The 17,826-nt window shown below is 41.5% G+C and overlaps 2 protein-coding genes across 8 annotated transcripts in view; one reads left to right on the forward strand and one right to left on the reverse strand.

Annotated features, from left to right (window-relative positions):
* The window catches only part of FBXO16 (F-box protein 16), a 66,593-nt gene extending 59,354 nt beyond the window's left edge, over positions 1 to 7,239 (reverse strand). For 4 of the 5 annotated variants that reach the window (XM_053216655.1, XM_015081179.3, XM_015081180.3 and 1 more), the window contains exons 1-2: positions 7,023 to 7,172; positions 2,235 to 2,369 (exon numbers count right to left, since the gene is read on the reverse strand). In XM_053216655.1, coding sequence (XP_053072630.1) covers positions 2,235 to 2,333 — 99 coding nt within the window. In that variant the 5' untranslated portion in view covers positions 2,334 to 2,369; positions 7,023 to 7,172. Of the gene's footprint in view, positions 1 to 2,234; positions 2,370 to 7,022 lie in introns of all 5 variants that reach the window. The other variant, XM_027069848.2, reaches the window with a different exon arrangement.
* A 3,132-nt stretch (positions 7,240 to 10,371) lies between these two features.
* The window catches only part of FZD3 (frizzled class receptor 3), a 99,622-nt gene continuing 92,167 nt past the window's right edge, over positions 10,372 to 17,826 (forward strand). For 2 of the 3 annotated variants that reach the window (XM_053216652.1, XM_027069788.2), the window contains exon 1: positions 10,372 to 10,528. The gene's annotated coding sequence lies outside the window, so the exon portion shown is untranslated. The remainder of the gene's footprint in view (positions 10,529 to 17,826) is intronic. The other variant, XM_053216653.1, reaches the window with a different exon arrangement.

Here is a 17,826-nt window from a genome sequence, read left to right on the forward strand (position 1 = left end):
TAATAGGATTAGCTTGGTATTTTACCTTAAAATTTTATTTATGTTTATTTTAATTTTTTTAGTTTGGTATTTTAGAAAAATCATCCTGGGACCAGTGCAGAAGATGGACTGGTGGGACTAGAGGGAGTGAAGCCAGTTAGGGGTTACCCCACTGCATCAGGCAAAGTGTGATGAGAGTGTGAACTGACAAGGTGAAGCTGGAGGCATATAGATGAATAATGGAGAGAGGCCTGGATGAAAAGGAAGTCTCCTAGAACTTGAAAATGAATTGGATATGGAAATGAGGGGGTGCTGGAAGACATACCTCCCTGGGCCTCCCTCTCATACTCCTAAATGTGTTGGAATACTGAGAGTCATTGCTCTTTCCTTGGGCCATTTCTCCAAGTTATGTTTGGAGCAAGGCAACTTTGAGTAATGAGGTACTGTCTCCTTTTGGGACCAAGAGCAGACTTGCTTACTGCTTACTACAAAAGCAATGGATTCCTTCCAAACTAGTACAGCCACTCTGAAAAACAGTATAGAGGTTCCTCAAAAAATTAAAAACAGAACTACCCTCTGACCTAGCAACTGCACTACTAGGTATTTATCCAAAGGATACAAAAATGCTGATTAAAAGGGGCACATGACCCCAATGTTTATAGCAGTGCTATCGATGACAGCCAAAGTATGGAAAGAGCCCAAATGTCCATTGACTGATAAATGAATAAAGAAGATGTGGTATATACATATACAACAGAATATTACTTGGTGATCAAAAAGAATGAAATCTTGCCATTTGCAACAATATAGATGGAATGAGAGTGTATTATGCTAAGCGAGATAAGTCAGTCAGAGAAAGACAAATATCATATGATTTCACTCATATAAGGAATGTAAGAAACAAAACAGATGAACATAAGGGAAGGGAAGCAAAAATAAGACAAAAACAGGGAGACAACCCATAAGAGACTCTTAAATACAGAGAACAAACTAAGGGTTGCTGGTGGAGTGTTGGGTGGGGGGATGGGCTAAATGGGTGATGGGCATTAAGGAGGGCACTTGGGATGAGCCCTGGGTGTTATATGTAAGTGATGAATCACTAAATTCTATTCCTGAAATCATTATTACACTATATGTTAACTAACTTGGATCAAAAAAAAAGAAAGCAAGAAAAGCAGTGGGTTTACTGTTCCTCAGTAAGGGTTTGTGCTACAAATCCATGGTGTGTAGTATTTTTCTGGGCCTTCTATAGCATTCTTGTGGGACAAGGTGGGCAAGAAATAATGCAAACATGATACTATCGCTGCTTGCTGCACTGTGAGTAACGAAGTTCTTTGTCTCTCCAAGAATCTTGTGTTTTACTATGAAACAGTAATGTCTTCTATGCCATCAATAACAGGCTAAGTTATGAGCTTGTAAATTGGAGAAAACCAACCCAGAGCTGGCAGGGAGAAGGATGATTTCTGGCTCGAGTGACTTGGTGTAAAGTGATGCCTTTTACCAGGAGGAGGAACTGGTGTGTAGGAGCAAGATAATGAAGTCAGTTTTATTGATGTTGATTGTATTTTACTGCCAACGAGGTGTGGTCCTTGGAATAGGTATTGATAATAGGAGCTCACAGGCCTGTTGGTAAATTCTGCCTCCAACTGAAGCAGGAATGGAAATCCCCAGAGGCTGGCCAATCTCACACCCCAGCATGATACTCAGCTTCCCATCTCTGCAATCCTTTGGTGTATTCTACTCGTGCTTCCCCAGAATGCAGGTAAGAAAGAAACTTTTTAGGAGAAGCCTAGTAATGTGAGTCATCAGTTGAGATTTACTCATTTTATTTATTTGGTTATATGTCCACCATTATCCAGTAACCACAACTATAACAAGAAAATCTTTTTGGGGAACTCCTCACAGAGTACCCTCTTCTCTCTCATTCCTGGCTATTCCAGCAGAGAACCAGTGATGGGAGAAAAAAGGCACTTGGGATGAGAGAGAGAGGAGCAACGACAGTAGAAGAAAGAGCAAATCTAAGACATTTTCATCATGGGCAAAGATTCTGTCTACAACCAGCTTTGCCCATATAGCAAGAGCTCAATAAAAGCTTTTGGAAAAAAATCCTACATCTGTCTTTTATTTTAACCCATTACACAATCCTAAACAATTCCTGTTCATATTTTGATAACTAACATTTTAATACTCTCCCCCCCCCTCCCCCCGCCACCTTAAGGCATGGATTCATTGATAAAATAGCTCTGGTCACTTACCCGGTCATTCAAAAGCTGATGGTTTAGGGGTGTCCAGGTACTCATCTTTGTCTGCATTTTGGGGCCATCTATGCTTTTTGGAGGTGCAAATGCCATCATGAAATAACTGAATACTTTCCATAAGAAAAACCATACCTATCAGAAGAAATGAATCATATAATCTTCAGAATATGAAAAATACTAATACCATACCATCTTTTAGTATGTTGAAAGAGGGAAATGGGGGGAAGAACATTTACTGGGATCATTTTACATGTCAAGCACTTTACATGCATGCTTAATTAAAGCTCACAACAATCTGGTGAGGTTGTAGATTTTAGCCCATTTTACACATGAAGAAAATGAGGCTCACCGAAGTTACACACCCTGCCAAAGTTTACAGAAGCAGGAACTGCTGGAACTAGAAATCAGATCAGGTCTGTTTAAAATCATTCCCAGGTAAAAATATACCCCATTTGCCAGAAAGAAATATTTTAACTTATAAAACCATAGTGCAGTATAAAGCACTCCATCTTTACCCATGTCTTTCTTCCTCTCCTCCTTCTGATCTCTAAGTAACAAGGGTTCTAGCTTGACACCATATTTAAGAAGTAGAATTGTGTAAGGGCACCTAGGTGGTGCAGTCAGTTAAGTGTCCGACTCTTGCTTTTGGCTCAGGTCATGATCCCAGGGTTGTGGGATCAAGCCCTGTGTCAGGTTCTGCGCTGAGTGTGGAGCCTGCTTGGGATTCTCTCTCGTTCTCTCTCTCTGCCCCTCCCTGCTTATGTGCACTTTCTCTCCCTCTCTCTCTCAAAATAAATAAATTAAAAAAAAGAGTAGAATGGTATAATGGACAAAGCCAAGCCTTTAGAGATGGACAGATTTGGGTTGGAAAATGTGCTATTTTTAGATGCCCAGTATATGTCTGCCTTCATTTGATTAAAACCCTTTAGGGGTGCCTGGGTGGCTCGGTTGGTTGAGTGTCTGGCTTCGGCTCAGGTCATGATCTCACGGTTTGTGAGTTTGAGCCCCATGTCGGGCTCCGTGCTGACAGCTCGGAGCCTGGAGCCTGTTTCGGATTCTGTGTCTCCCTCTCTCTCTGCTCCTCCCCTGCTCGTGCTCTGTCTCTCTCAAAAATAAATAAACATTAAAAAAATTAAAAAAGAAAACAAACCCTTTAATTTCCATGAAGAATTACTTTCTTCTCATTGTTTAGAGTCTGCTGGGTTGGTTCATCAAGGTGGCTTCCCCTTTCCCAGGCAAGATGGGGTCGTAAGACCAAGCTAGGCCAGCTGGACTGGTGCTAGTTCATCCTTACCTAACAACTGAAGGGTTGTTCACAATAGCACTGATGTTCTGTTAATTTGCTCCCACTGCCTCACCCCTCAGAAGCCCCCTGTCTTTTCTTGTCCATTTTGTGAGCCACCTGATATTCTTGCAATAAATTTCCTCTTTCACTTATTTGCTTCATTGAAAATATTACATTTGCTTACATTAAAAAATTACAAAACTTTTTACCTCATACAAGTTTGATCCTGGCTCTAAAACCTACTAGCTGTATAACTTTTTACAAGTTATTCTATCTATCTGAGCATGTCATAAAAATGTTTATTTATTTATTTTGAGAGACAGAGAGAGAAGGGTAGGGGCAGAGAGAGGGAGAGAGAGGATCCCAAGCAGGGTTTGCACTGTCAGTACAGAGCCCAACTTGGGGCGTGAACTCATGAACCATGAGATCATGACTTGAGCAGATATTAAGAGTTGGATGCTTAACTGCATGAGCCACACAGGGACCCCCAATCTATGTGAGCATTTAATCTATCTGCATCTACCATCAACCACTGTTTTGAAGATTAAACTGGTCCAGCAGAGTGTCTGACAGATGAGCGGTCTCAAGAAGTGGTAGCTTCCTTGCAACCTTTCTTAGAACTTCCTGTCATTTACAGAGTGTCTCGAAACCCATTAGAGAGCCATAGCAAAATATTTTAAGGTGGAAACCATTTGAAGCAGACTGATGGTAGTTTCAATATATATCCTCAGTGTTTCTGTTTGCTTCTGCCTTCCTTGTTCTTTAAAGATGGGTTGCATATTAAAAAGCAGTAGTGACCGAGGAAGCTAGGGTTTGCGTGCCTGATTTATGGGCTCCAAAAATTATTCTACGGTAGCAAAGGCTGGACAATTTGGACAATTAAAAAAAAAACATTACTTTTAGGCTGATATGGGGCTCCCCCAAATGCTAGATCTGAAATCTTTGAGGTTTTCACTCGACAGGTAATATTCTCTCTTAGGGTTGAGTTATAGCTGAAGAGAAAGCCAATATTTTAAAACCACAAGGTCATCATTACACAATTCCTTCTTGGCAGTAGCCTACTGCCACCATACCACTGATATAAAGAGGACCCAGATCAGCACTCACGTTCTTCCCTACCTCTAACAGCTAATTATCTGAGTCACACATGTTTAGCCAAATTGCAAAAGGTATAGGAAATTATTTCATTACAGTATTATTAATTGGCAGCTATAAAAGTACGTGAGTGGGCAAATTATAGATACAAAGCATGGTCTCGGAGCCTAGATCCGCCCAGTTAAAGATTACATATTTCTTTTTGTATTGTTCTTATTTATGTCTGACCTTTTTTCTCTTTAAACCAGTTGTTACTTTTTAATCTTTTTTTTTTGAGGGCCATAAAGATATTTGAGAATATGATAACAGCTAGGAATCCTTTCTGTAGAAAAATGCACATGAATATAACATTTTGCTTACCCCAGGTGAAAAATTCCTGCGGTAAGCTGAGAACTTTCCAGTTTGTATAGGAAACAAGCTAGGTACAATTTCTGAATTAGGGCAAAGTAACTTCTCTTGGGCCTCCCTAAGGCCCTGCACTGGCTATTCTCTTTTTCCTGGTGCCTAACAGCTAGAAATTATTTAAATTAGCTTCTCTTCAATTAACTTGGCTTTAAGGAGATAGGTCTGGCCAGGAGAAACAGCCCTCTTGGTAATACAGTTCTGCTGAAACATTCAAATGGGGTTGTCCTGCCCTTGCCTTCATCATTATCCTTTTGTGTTTTTTTTCCTCCTCCTTCCATTCCAGATGGGCAGTATACATATCTGCATGCACACACATGTTCATGGTATAAACACTCAGTACTATTACAAAGACAGACACTTGTATATAACATGCACAAGAAATAACTATCCCCACTCTTTCAGCAAGACAAAGCAAGTTGTCTTCCTCTCCTTACACATATAAAGCTTGCTGGTGTGTGTGTGGGTGTGTGTGTGTGTGTGTGTGTGTGTGTGTGTGACCTCTTTCCACCTTAATTGCTATCCTGGAATGTTGACCTTTAAGTTTTCTTTGAATAAAAAGGAAGATAGAGGGTCTTTGGCCCTAACCCCCAATGTGTGGTATGGTTCTAGTTCCATGTCCAACAGCAAGGATGGGTCCTCTGGTAAAGTTACAGTGGTCACAAATCTCCATTCCCATTTTCTGAGCCATTCTTCACACTGTCACCATTATTCAATTATACTAAGGACCTATTAGCCCTGAGTTAGGGGGTACAAAGATAAGAGTCTCTGCTTTAATATACCATGCAATCTACTGTCAGAAAGGGTTGCTTTTTTGTTTTATTTTTTACAAATAAAAATTGTATGTAATTAAGATGTACAACTTAATGTTTTGGTGTATGTATATCTTGTGAAATGATTACAAAGTATTATTCATCCATCATCTCCCATAGCTACCATTTGTGTGTGTGTGTGTGTGTGTGTGTGTGTGTGTGTGTGTGTGGTGAGAACACTTGAGATCTACTCAGTAGGTTTCAAGTATAAAACATTATTATTAATTATAGTCACCATGCTGGACATTAGATCTCCAGAACTTACTCATTTTATAACTGAAAGTTTGTACCCTTTGATCAATGTTTCCCCATTTTCCCCATCCCCCAGCCTCTGGTAACCACCATTCTACTAATGGAAGTATTTTTTGAAGGACCAGTTGATTGTGTCACTTTTCAGCTCAAAAACCTTCAGAGGCTCTCTGAGGGCTACAGCATAACCAGACTCCTTAGCATGGAAGTCTAGGTCCACTAAGAATTTACCTCAATTGACCTTTTCAGCCTCATCTCCCAGCCCCTCACACCATGCACTATCCACCCAGACACAATGAACTTTGGTACAAAACAACTAGTACAAAATTCTGAGGCTTCTTGGCTCATGTCATTTTCTTACATTGCTCACCTGAATCTGAATCCCAGTACTACATAATTGGTACTCAAATATTTGTTAAATCAACTGAATGAATACAATAGTGGGGAAGCAGTTTAAAGACGAAAACTAACAGGAATGTAGGATAAAACTCAGAACATTATGAGTTGAGCACTGGAATTATACTCAAGGTTATCGGATTTTTATTTGGAATACACAGAGAATAAGATTGAGTTTCTCTGCCAACACACAACTCATTGTGCACTGCAGTATCATCAGAGAAGAAGATCTCAGATAGTATCAGGAAATTATCAGGCAACAAGGTATAGTCAGATTTAAATACGAATTCATCTTTCATTCAACTGGGTAGAGACAAAGCAAAAACTATACTGCAATACAAAGAGCGAGTGTTTGCTAGGTATAGAAATAATTAATTGTTGTTAATTTCGCAAGTACGAGGCATCTGGTACTTTAACTGCAGCTGAAACGGAGCGAAATGTAATCCCCAGGAACACTAACAAGGCTTGCGAGAGGCCCAGGAGGATCTTAGAATGGAGCTCTCAAAAAAGTCTCCATCTTTTTCATGCACTGCCCACTGCTCTCACCTCTTTAGCTCATCTCCTTCTTCAAGCCTCAAGCTCTGGTGTTGCCATGGCAGCTTTTCCTTTGACTCTGTCCAGCCCCCACCCTTCTTTCCAGTCAGTAGTCCAATCACCATCTATAAACCCTTTCGCTGGCATCCGGGGTCTCTTAGGCAACAATGTGTGGTCTCTTGATTGGCCAAGAGATTCAGAAGGGCTGGCTCCAAAATTGGGCACACGGATAAAATTAAAAAGCAAGAGCGCAAGAAGTTGGGAGGGGCTGCAATCTCCCAATATAATGCTGGGAGGAAAATGCATCTGATCCTGAAACAAACAGAATTGACAAGCACTCAAGACATATTTGTGTTCCAAATCAGGACAACCAACTGAGCATGCCCAATTATATTTCTCTGGTCATTCCGAGGCTCCGAAATGCAAACTCCACTTTTCCAGGTTTTAAGAGTGGCCAACAGGTAAAAGAGGGTAGGAGGAAAAAGAATTCGCGACTGGTTCAACTAAAGAAAAGCACCTGCAAAAGGAAGTGGGAGGACACGGGGAAATTGCCCAACACACAAATTCACAAATGCTTCATCCTGAATTTCAAGAGGAATTCAGGCTGACTGACAGATACACCGGAGAACCAGCAGATGGCATGGCTTAATAAGAATAACTCCAAATTTAGAAAATTTTACAATCCAGTCTAATTAAATTTATTGAGTACCCACCACGTAATAAAGGGCAGGGTGAGAACACAAGGATAAAAAAATGAGGAAGACTGAAAGATGCAATGTGTAAATACCTAATATAAGGCCCACACTTGTAACTGTTGTGATAGAACTTATAAACAAGTGCTAGAAAACAACCAAAAATTCAAAATTTCAGAAGGAGCTCCATGATAAATATAAAGCAGTTCCTATGGGCAGCAAGCAAAAACAACAACCAAAAAATCCCCAAAACAAACACAAAATAAAAAAACCCCAAAACTTCACTACCTTACATTCCTAAAATAGATAAGAATATATTCTCCTCCAACTTAAATGTAAACCTATGTTTGTATTGTGTTTTGTAGTTTTGAAATCGGCAACATTTGCATACCTCCAGCTTAGGAGAGTGAAGCTCATAGAGATTGTTGCTTTCCTTGACTTAACAAAGGGTCTGTGAGTGGCCAAACTGAAATTAGAACCCAGGTTGTTTGAATTCCAGCCTTGTGGTTTTTCCACATGATCAGGTTGTATATAAATGAGTAAACAAAGCCTTTGGTGGGGGGTGGAGACCTCGGGGGAGGTAGTAGATGCAATACTAAATTACCATGTGCAGCATTGCCAGTTAACATTTATGGTTTCAAAACGGGTTCATCAAGAGACCAGTTTTAACAACATTCCGTTTGAGTGCTATGTCTCTCTGCGAAGTTCTCACTCATTAAAGACTTTCTATTGATGGTTAGAACATGGAATGAAAGAGAGATGGGATAAAAGAAACCATCTCATGTTACCCCTGTTTAATTTGAATAATCTTATATGTGAAAATAAGCTCCCTTTTGACTATCCTCTCAACCAGCACTCTCTAGGCTTCCTCTTGTCTGGCACCTTATCATCTAACTGAAGACACTCCTTACCTTCTGTTCTGAATGACAACATTCAGGCTATATTCACAGTGAGCACATCAGTTCAATGTCTGAAATACTTCAACATTACTTCAAACATAAAGAAAAATGTAGAGACTACATAGAAACACCCTTGTATCCCCACCAAAAATTTAAAAAACATTAACATTTTCGTTTCATGTGTGTGATTAACTGTTGAAGCCCCCTTTTGTACATTTTCCAGATCTTATTTCCCTCCCTGCTTGCCTAGAGGCAACCACCATCTATGAAATTGGTGTGTAGCCTCCTTTTCCAGTTTTTATGCTTTTTATAGATGCATGTTTGATCTCAAACAATATGGCTGTTTTTAAAGCGATACCATAATTTACATATCTTGTAGTTCACTTTTTTCAATGTTATATTTCTGAGATTTAATCATGTTGACACACGCAGTGATAATTTCTACATCACTCTCACTTCCCATGTGAGCTATGATATGTCCTATGCCTCACAGTTTTCACAGGATGGTGTGTAAACTGCATAAAAGTACATCTAGCTGCACATCTTCAGAGGTTCTGCAGGGACAAGGGATGTGGAAGTGCATACCGCATACAGATTTTCACATACACTATTTGCCTCCTCACTCCTCCTCAGTAGAGCCAGTGTTGGCTCAACAGGACACACTGTCTTGCTTAGAATCAGCCTGAGGATCAGTATTACTTTAAAAAACAAACAAAAAACCAAAACTGTTACTGCACAAGTATTTACTATGAAAATTGAAAATGTTGCTTCATATATTAATTTTTGCTTTTCCCCATAGCTCACCTTCTGATGTTAAACTATATTTATGGCTGCCTAAGCTCAATACTCATTACTTATTTAACTTATTCAGTGCCTTTTAAAAACTGTGATAAAATACACTTAACACAAATTTACCATTTTAGCCATTGTTTAAATGTACAGTTGAGTAGTGGCAAGTACATTCACATTGTTGTGCAACAGGATCAATATACTTTAAGTTCCATGGCTATCAACAGAACAAGATGATGCCTATTAAGTCTAGCTTGAAAAGGGACAAAAGGAAAACAGTATAGTAAAAAAGAACTGCCTGGCCTTGAATGAATCCAGACTTTTTCTTAAAAAGCTGCGTGACTTTGGATGTCATTTAACCCTTCTGAGTGCTATTTTCCTCGTCTGAAAAATGAGAGGTTGAGTTTAGATGATCTTTAAGAACTCTTTCAGCTCTGAAATGGCTTATGTAGAAAAAGATGGGAAATGCTACCAATAACCACAATCTCCACCTGTGCACTAAGGTGCTGGCAAAGAGGATATAAACTGCCCCTAGGCAAGTATCTTGTCTAGTCTGTTTAAGCGTGAAGCTCTGCAACAGGTCAGATGCCTACTCCTATCTGCACCCAGTGCCACCCTCAACACCTGTATTCCTACTCTTGACCACCTTCAACCCCGGATCCCTAGGTCAGCACCCTCGTTCGTACAACAGGTTTTGGTGGTCTTGCAATAACAGAATCCCCAGTTTGGGTAAAGAGTCGCCACGCTTTTTCAGCGGGGGAGGGAGGGCTTTGCAAAGAGGGCTGAGTGCATTTCAGAGAAACGCTTCCAGAGCTCGAAACCACTCCGCCGGAGCGGGATAACTAGCGCAAGGCGTCACCCAAACACGAGGCAAAGACCTGCCGAGAGCTCCGAGCCGGCACCTCCAACTGGGTCTCAAAATGGGAGCGTGCGGCCGAGTGTGCGCAGCGCGCCTGCGCCGTGCGTGCGCGCGCGCGCTCGCTCCCTGGGCCGCGCGCTCCGGCGCTCCCGAAAGCTCGCGGTTGCTCCGAAGCGGCGCGCGCGTCGGCGGTCCTCGCTGGCTCCGTTTACCTGAGGGACCCGTGGCCGCCCCCGGCCGGCGCTACAGCCCCCTTGGAGCCCGGCCCCGAGATGTGAGGTGAGCGACGAGGCGAGCGGTTCCCCAGTCCCGCTTAGCTGGAAAAGGGCGCGGGGAGTGTGGGAAATGAGGAGGTGCCGCCGCGGCTGCCCGCTTCTCTGCCTAACCCTGTGCTGAGGAGCCACCAGCAGCTCCGGCACCTCCTCCTCCTCAGGGATCGTTATTCTCGTCGCGGCCAAAACAAAAGCCTTCGGCGCCAGGCTGTGGCGGGGCGTCGGAGGGGCTCCTTGGGACCGACGGCGGGCCGAGGGGGTGCGGAGGAGCCGAGTTTGGGGTGAGGGCTGAGGTGGGCAGACGTCCGGGAGATTATTAACCCTCTGTGTCCTAAGCCCGCGCTGGGCAACCTGTGCGAGTGTGGACCGCGGCTCCCCTTCCGCCTCCCCCTTGCCCAAATCCTTGGTGGAGGAGGGCGTCCGCGATAGGCGCCCGCTCCCTGGCTCGGGGCCGCGGGGGCGTGTGGCGCTCCCCGCTCGCCGGAGCGTGGGTGGAGGACGCGGCGGCGGCCGGGGGGAGGACAATGCATCCAGGGCTCTGGCGCCCTGGGCGTCTGGGGCCGGCAGGAGACCCACGTTAGAATTGCTTCAGGTTTAGATGTTGTGTTGGCATTTGGCCGACCTCTTCTTTCCAGTGCCTAAAAGTTGTCCCCTCCATCCCATCAGTTTGCAGAGTCTGCGCTCCCTCCCCAAAGCTTCCCCCAGCTGCCCTCTTTTATGCTAATGTGCATTTGCCGTGGGGGTACTGCTGGGTAATTAATAGACGGCCTCGCAAATAAAGGTGCTGTAAAAACGTTTCAAGACATTTTAACATCTTCCTAGAGGCTCGTTAAATCTCAGGAGACTTGGAGTTAGGCGGCTCCTCTCTAGGAGAAAGCTTTTCTTTTTTCTTTCTTTTTTTTTTTTTTTTTTAAGAACAAAAGCGCATGCCATCAATTTAGGCACGGGAGAGATTTGAAGTTGAAAGTTATCTACTCAATAAAAGAAATCCAATTTTTTGCCCTGTATTAAAATGAAATTTTTAATTTTGGTTCCCTAAATTTGGGCAGATGCAGCAGCAGAGCAGACTAACAGCTATAAAAAATAAAAGTATCTTAAAATCTTATTTCATAAAAGTAGCTTTGATAGACCTGTAATGTTTATTTATGGGAATTGGGTTACTTTGCAAAGCCAACACCACAAGAGCAAGGAAACAAAGACCTGACTGACATGAGGGATGTTACCTCCCTCTTGAGCCTCTTTTAGTCTTCAGTGGTGTGCTGACAGTCTAAGGAATAGACAAATCCTTAATTCTGTTATTAAGAAGAAAGATAATGCTTTCCATACATACTTTTAAGCAAATCAATACTATCTTCTTCCTCCAGGGGGGGGAAAAAAAACAAGGCATTTACGTGAACTACTAAGCCACAAGCTACCACAAAAAGGTAAAAAGATTCAGAATTAGGAAGTGTAGGAAAGAGGTGTGAAAGCTTAACTGGGCTGGCTTGGAAGGATGGAGCTCAAGATTTAATTAAGATGCAGCCCTTTTCTTACCCTGTTGCCTTTTATTTAGTGAAATAACATGTTCCTCCTCAGCCCCCCAAATGTTTTGAAACTATTTTAGGAGAGTAAGTAAATAATAAAACCTACCATCCTCCCTTTCCTTTCCTACTTTTTTTTTTTTTAAATCTCATCCACTTACTAATATTCTCTACCTCTACACCTCTTCTAAATCTGTAACAGTGTCCCATTAATAGAAGAAACGACTGTGAGCTCTATCATTCATTTCCCCATTTTAGCTGCTGTATTCCTTTGAGCTTTATTTTGTGCTTTGGGCATTTTTTTAGGTGGGTTTTTCTTGGGAGTTCCATGATTGAAATATTTGAAGTAGGGAATGTTGAGAGCAACTTAATAAAGTGCACATTCTTCCTTTGTATTGTACAGCGTGGAAGGCTTTGCCATCAGAGAAGGAGAAAGGAGTTTAACTCATAATAAGTCCTCTGTTTCCCATTTGGCTTCAGGAGAAACTCTACCTATCTTAAATTTCATATTAGTTTGTTAGTAAAACTGTCAGATTGTATACTCAAAAGTAATTCTGAGCATATTAATTTGTTGATGTTAGGCTGCTGTTGATTTTATTTTCTTTAGGAGACATGTGGTACATCTTTACTTTTCACAGAGGTGATGTTGTCTTTATGGTATTTTTAACCCCTAAAACTCTAGAACTATGGCTACTTAAAGCTGTAGCTGCCCACATAAAAGAGCAATAAATCAAATAAAAAGAATGATTTGGAAAGTACATGTTGAAGAAATTATTCAATATGGATTTGGGAAAAAAAGTGACAACTCTTTACTGGCCAGGAAAGAGGTTTTAACTGAAATCCTGGTCTCTAAATTTTATCTTACTGAAATAATTTTATAGCCAAAGCATACAAACCATACAACCTTGCTAAGGGAAAAATCGGGCTTGATATTAGAGAGTTTTCTGATTAATAGATTTTAATTGGAAGAGAAAACTGGGCTAGAATTGCAATCTGATTTTTTTTTTTTTTTCAGAATCTGGCCATCTTTTAACTTTTCCTTTTTTTAAAGATTTAATTTAAAAAATATTTTAAATTGTTTTATTTTTGAGAGAGAGACAGAGTGTGAGCAGGGGAGAGACAGAGAGGGAGACACAGAATTCGAAGCAGGCTCCAAGCTGTTGGCATAGAGCCTGACATGGGGCTCGAACTCATGAGACACGAGATCATGACCTGACCTGAAGTCGATGCCTAATCTGAGCCACCCAGGTACCCCTGGATTAAAAAAAAAAAAAAAAAAAAATCTCTATACCCAATGTGGGGCTTGAATTCACAACTCCAAGATTAAGAGTCACATGCTGTACCCACTGAACCAGGCAAGCACCCCTTTAACTTTCCATTTTGTTTTCAAGTTGGTTGTAAAAGCTTTTCCGTTTTCTTTAGACTGTATTTTGATGTCTACCATTCATTTTGATTTTGAACCTAAATGTATTTGTTTTTCCTGTTTGGGTTTTTAAACCCTGTCATCACTGAGCACATTGTATGATTAGGTTATTTGTGGCACAGATGGACTTTAAAAATTAGATGAAATAGACCTGAAAAGAAATCCTCATTCTGAGATTAATAGGAATTGAGGCCCTTGAATTAAATATGAAACTATATAAACTCAGCAACCAGGAAACAAAATTTTGAGACTGAATTTATTTTTTAGATAATAAGATGTGGAAAACAAATGGCCAAAGGACATACGGATTTTAGGAAAAGGAAAGTAACACTTAGAACAGTGAATATGCTTTGACTGTATATTTTCTCTAACAATACAGTAATTTTCCTTGGAGGAGGAACTTCATTATCAAGAAATAGTCATTGCTGGTCCTTGCAGTGCATTCTTGGGAAACTGAAAGAAGACAAAGAATATCCCTCCTGTTCCCACTGTAGCCCCTGTGTGTGAGACAACCTTTGGATGGTATTTCTGAATTGGAAATGCAAAACATTGTATATACATATAAGGTGTCAAGAAAATTAAATCTGAACTGAGAATGATGAAATGGATCACTTTCTGTACAGACAATGTGAATTGACATAGAATTACTGAACATAATCTTTTGCGGGACCCTCTTGACAGCCCTCAGGGCCTACTTTGTCAGTATTTCTGGATTCAGTCTGCTTTCCTCTTCAGTTGCTGCATCCTGCTTTTCCCACCTGTGTTTTTTGGGTCTGGCTTTGTAGCCAGCCTGAAAACAGCCTCCTAAAAGTTGCATCTCCTACCCCCCTCCCCTTTTTTTATTTTGAGAGGGAGAGAGGGGGGGGGAGAGAGAGAGAGAGAGAGAGAGAGAGAGGGAGAGGGAGAGGGAGAGAATATCTTAAGCAGATTCTAAGCTCAGTGTGGAGCCACACACAGGGCTTGATCCCATGACTCTGGGATCATGACCTGAGCCAAAATTAAGAGTCAGATGCTCAACCAGCTGAGCTATGCCAGGCGCCCCTCCTACCCCTTTATTGCTGTTTTTCAGGACAGATACTTGGCTTATTTTATTTTAAGGGCTTTTATTTTTTATTTATTTTAAAAAATTTTTAATGTTTATATTTGAGAGAGAGAGAGAGACAGAGCATGAGTGGGGGAGGGAGAGAGAGAGAGAGACAGACAGACAGACAGAATCTGAAGCAGGCTCCAGGCTGTCAGCACAGAGCCTGACGCAGGGCTCAAACCACGAACTGTGAGATCATGACCTGAGCTGAAGTTGGAGCTTAACCAACTGAGCCACCCAGGTGCCCATATTTTAAGGGATTTTAAAATTAATATTCAGGGGCGCCTGGGTGGCGCAGTCGGTTAAGCGACCGACTTCAGCCAGGTCACGATCTCGCGGTCTGTGAGTTCGAGCCCCGCATCAGGCTCTGGGCTGATGGCTCAGAGCCTGGAGCCTGCTTCCGATTCTGTGTCTCCCTCTCTCTCTGACCCTCCCCCATTCATGCTCTGTCTCTCTCTGTCTCAAAAATAAATAAACATTAAAAAAAATTAAAAAAAAATAAAATAAAATTAATATTCAAAGGAAAGCTGGTAAGATCAGATTTCTGATGTTACACTTTCATAAAAATTAGATGTCAAGTCCTTTTGTTTTCTCATGGAACGATAATCAAGTAACTTAGTTTTCCAAGCATCTGTCATTGCTCTGCAAAGGAGTGTGTGTCTTTTCCTGCAAGTAGGGCATGAACAGCTATTGCTATATCACTCACTTTCTGATGAGCCCTGGCCTCTGATGGTGTTTACTCCAATTATGTTAACTTAGCAGGTTCCTTTATTTATTTGAGATATTGCAGATTCCTATAGTAAACAATGTAATATCAGTAAGAATGCCAAAATGACTGTTAATCTTTAAGAGTTGCTGTTACATTGGCAGGACCTCTTTGGGTCCATGATCTTCTCTATTTTCTATAGATCTGTAACTTCAACTTGCAACTTTTTCCTAGGTTGTACTTTAGGAAAACCTTAGGAAAAATCACTTTTGTTACCCACGCAATCCTGTTTAGAAGCAGTATCTCATTGTTACTAAAGAGAGATTTGGAATATATATCAAAAGTTCTTTTATTTATTAAAAAATTTTTTTAAATATTTACTTTGAATATATAGAGAGAGAGCAGGAACAGGGGTGGGGAAGCAGAGAGACAGGGAGACACAGAATCCGAAGCAGGCTCCAGGCTCCAGGCTCCGAGCTGTCAGCGCACAGCCTGATGTGGGGCTTGAACTCACGAACTATGAGATTATGACCTGAGCTGAAGTTGGACACTTAACTGACCAAGCCACCAGGTGCCCCCTTTTATTTTGTTTGTTTGTTTTTTTTCTTAGTGTTTGTTTATTTATTTTGAGAGAGAGAATCCCAAGCAGGCTCTGCACTGTCAGTGCAGAGCCCGATGTGGGGCTTTATCCCATGAACCCTGAGATCATGACCTGAGCTGAAATCAAGAGTTGGACACTTTAAGCAACCGAGCCACCCAGGCACCCCTGAAGAGTTCTTTTAAAATGTGCATACCATTTGATTCAGCTGATAGGTCATCTGATTTTTTTAATATTGAAAATCAGGTGGCTGCCTGGGTGGCTTAGTTGGTTAAGCATCTGACTTCGGCTCAGGTCATGATCTCATGGTTTGTGAGTTCTGGCCCCACATAGGGCTCTGAGCTGTCAGCTCTGGATTCTGTGTGGATTTTGGATTCTGTGTTTCCCTCTCTCCCTGCCCCTCCCCCACTCACGCTCTGTCTCAAATGAATAAATGTTAAAAAAAAATATATTGAAAAACAGTTTTGGGGCCCCTGGTGACTCAGTTAAGTGTCCAAATCTTGATTTTAGCTCAGGTCATCATCTCATGCTTCGTGAATTCAAGCCCTGCATAGGGCTGTGCACTGACAGCAGGGAGTCAGCTTGGGATTCTGTGTCTGTCTGTCTGTCTCTCTTTCTCTCTCTCAAAATAAATAAACTTAACAAAAATCAGTTTTTACTCAAACTAAATTGATCATTGCTCTTTTGCTTTTCTTTCTACCTGCAGTAGGGCATTAGAGTGTCCCCTGGCTTGTTGCTCAATTAGCAGCCAATAAATCAGTGATTCACCAATGTTTATTCTTGTTAGCCAGTCAGTACACATTTATAGATTTAGCAGAGCTAATTATTTCATACACAGAGTAATATACCATAGGTTCTTTCACAAAATCTCAGAGCATTTATTTTATAAGTAATTGAAATAGTTTTATTCTGTGCATTTTTTTTCACAAAAATGGGATATATATGCTGTTTAGGAAATTGTTTTAATTTTATTTTTTACCTATTGTATTGTTACTGTCTTACCATGTCAGTAGATACAGATCTTGCTCATTGTTTTTAGTGACTACGTAATATTTCACTACGTGGTTGTGCCATAGTGGGTTTTTTTGTTTTTTGAGAGAGAGAGAGAACACATACACAGAAGTGAGCTGGGAGAGTGGGGGAGAGAAAGAGAGAGGGAGGGAGGGAGAAAATCCTAAACGGGCTCCATGCTCAGCACAGAGACTTACACAGGGCTCAATCCCATGACCTGGGATCATGACCTGAGGCAAAATCAAGAGTCTGACACTCAACCAACTGATCTACCCAGGCACCCCTGTACCTTAGTGTTTTGTTTTGTTTTTTAATTTTTTAAAATATCCATTTATTTTTGAGAGAGAGAGAGCACACTAGCAGGGGAGGGTCAGAGAGACAGGGAGACACAGAATCCAAAGCAGGCTCCAGGCCCAGAGCTGTCAGCACAGAACCCAATGTGGGGCTCGAACTCCTGAACCGTGAGATTATGACCTGAGGTAAAGTCAGACACCTAACTAACTGAGCCACCCAGGCGCCCCTGTACCATAGTTTTTTTGTTTGTTTGTTTGTTTTTAACAAGTCCCTTATTGGTAGGCTTTTAGGTTGTTTCAAGGTTTTTTTTTTTTTCTTTTTTGAGAAAAGCACTACACTGCAAGTGGGGGAGGGAACAGAGGCAGAGGGAAAGAGAGAATTCCAAGCAGGCTCCATGCTGTAGACAGAGAGAGAGAGAGAGAGAGAGGGAGGGAGGGAGAGAGAGAGAGAGAGAGAGAGAGAGAAACCGACCCAAGCAGGCTCCATGCTGCCTGTGCAGAGCCCAGTGTGGGGTCAAAACTCACAAACTGTGAAATCATAACCTGAGCAGAAATCAAGAGCGGGATTGCTTGACTGACTGAGCCCCCCAGGCCCCCCAGCTAGTTTTTTATTTTATAAACAGTGTTACTCTAACATTTTGTTTATGCATCATATGTACTTGTGTGTTTA

This window comes from Acinonyx jubatus, chromosome B1 (assembly GCF_027475565.1).
Source record: "Acinonyx jubatus isolate Ajub_Pintada_27869175 chromosome B1, VMU_Ajub_asm_v1.0, whole genome shotgun sequence".
In the NCBI taxonomy this organism is placed as follows: domain Eukaryota; kingdom Metazoa; phylum Chordata; class Mammalia; order Carnivora; family Felidae; genus Acinonyx; species Acinonyx jubatus.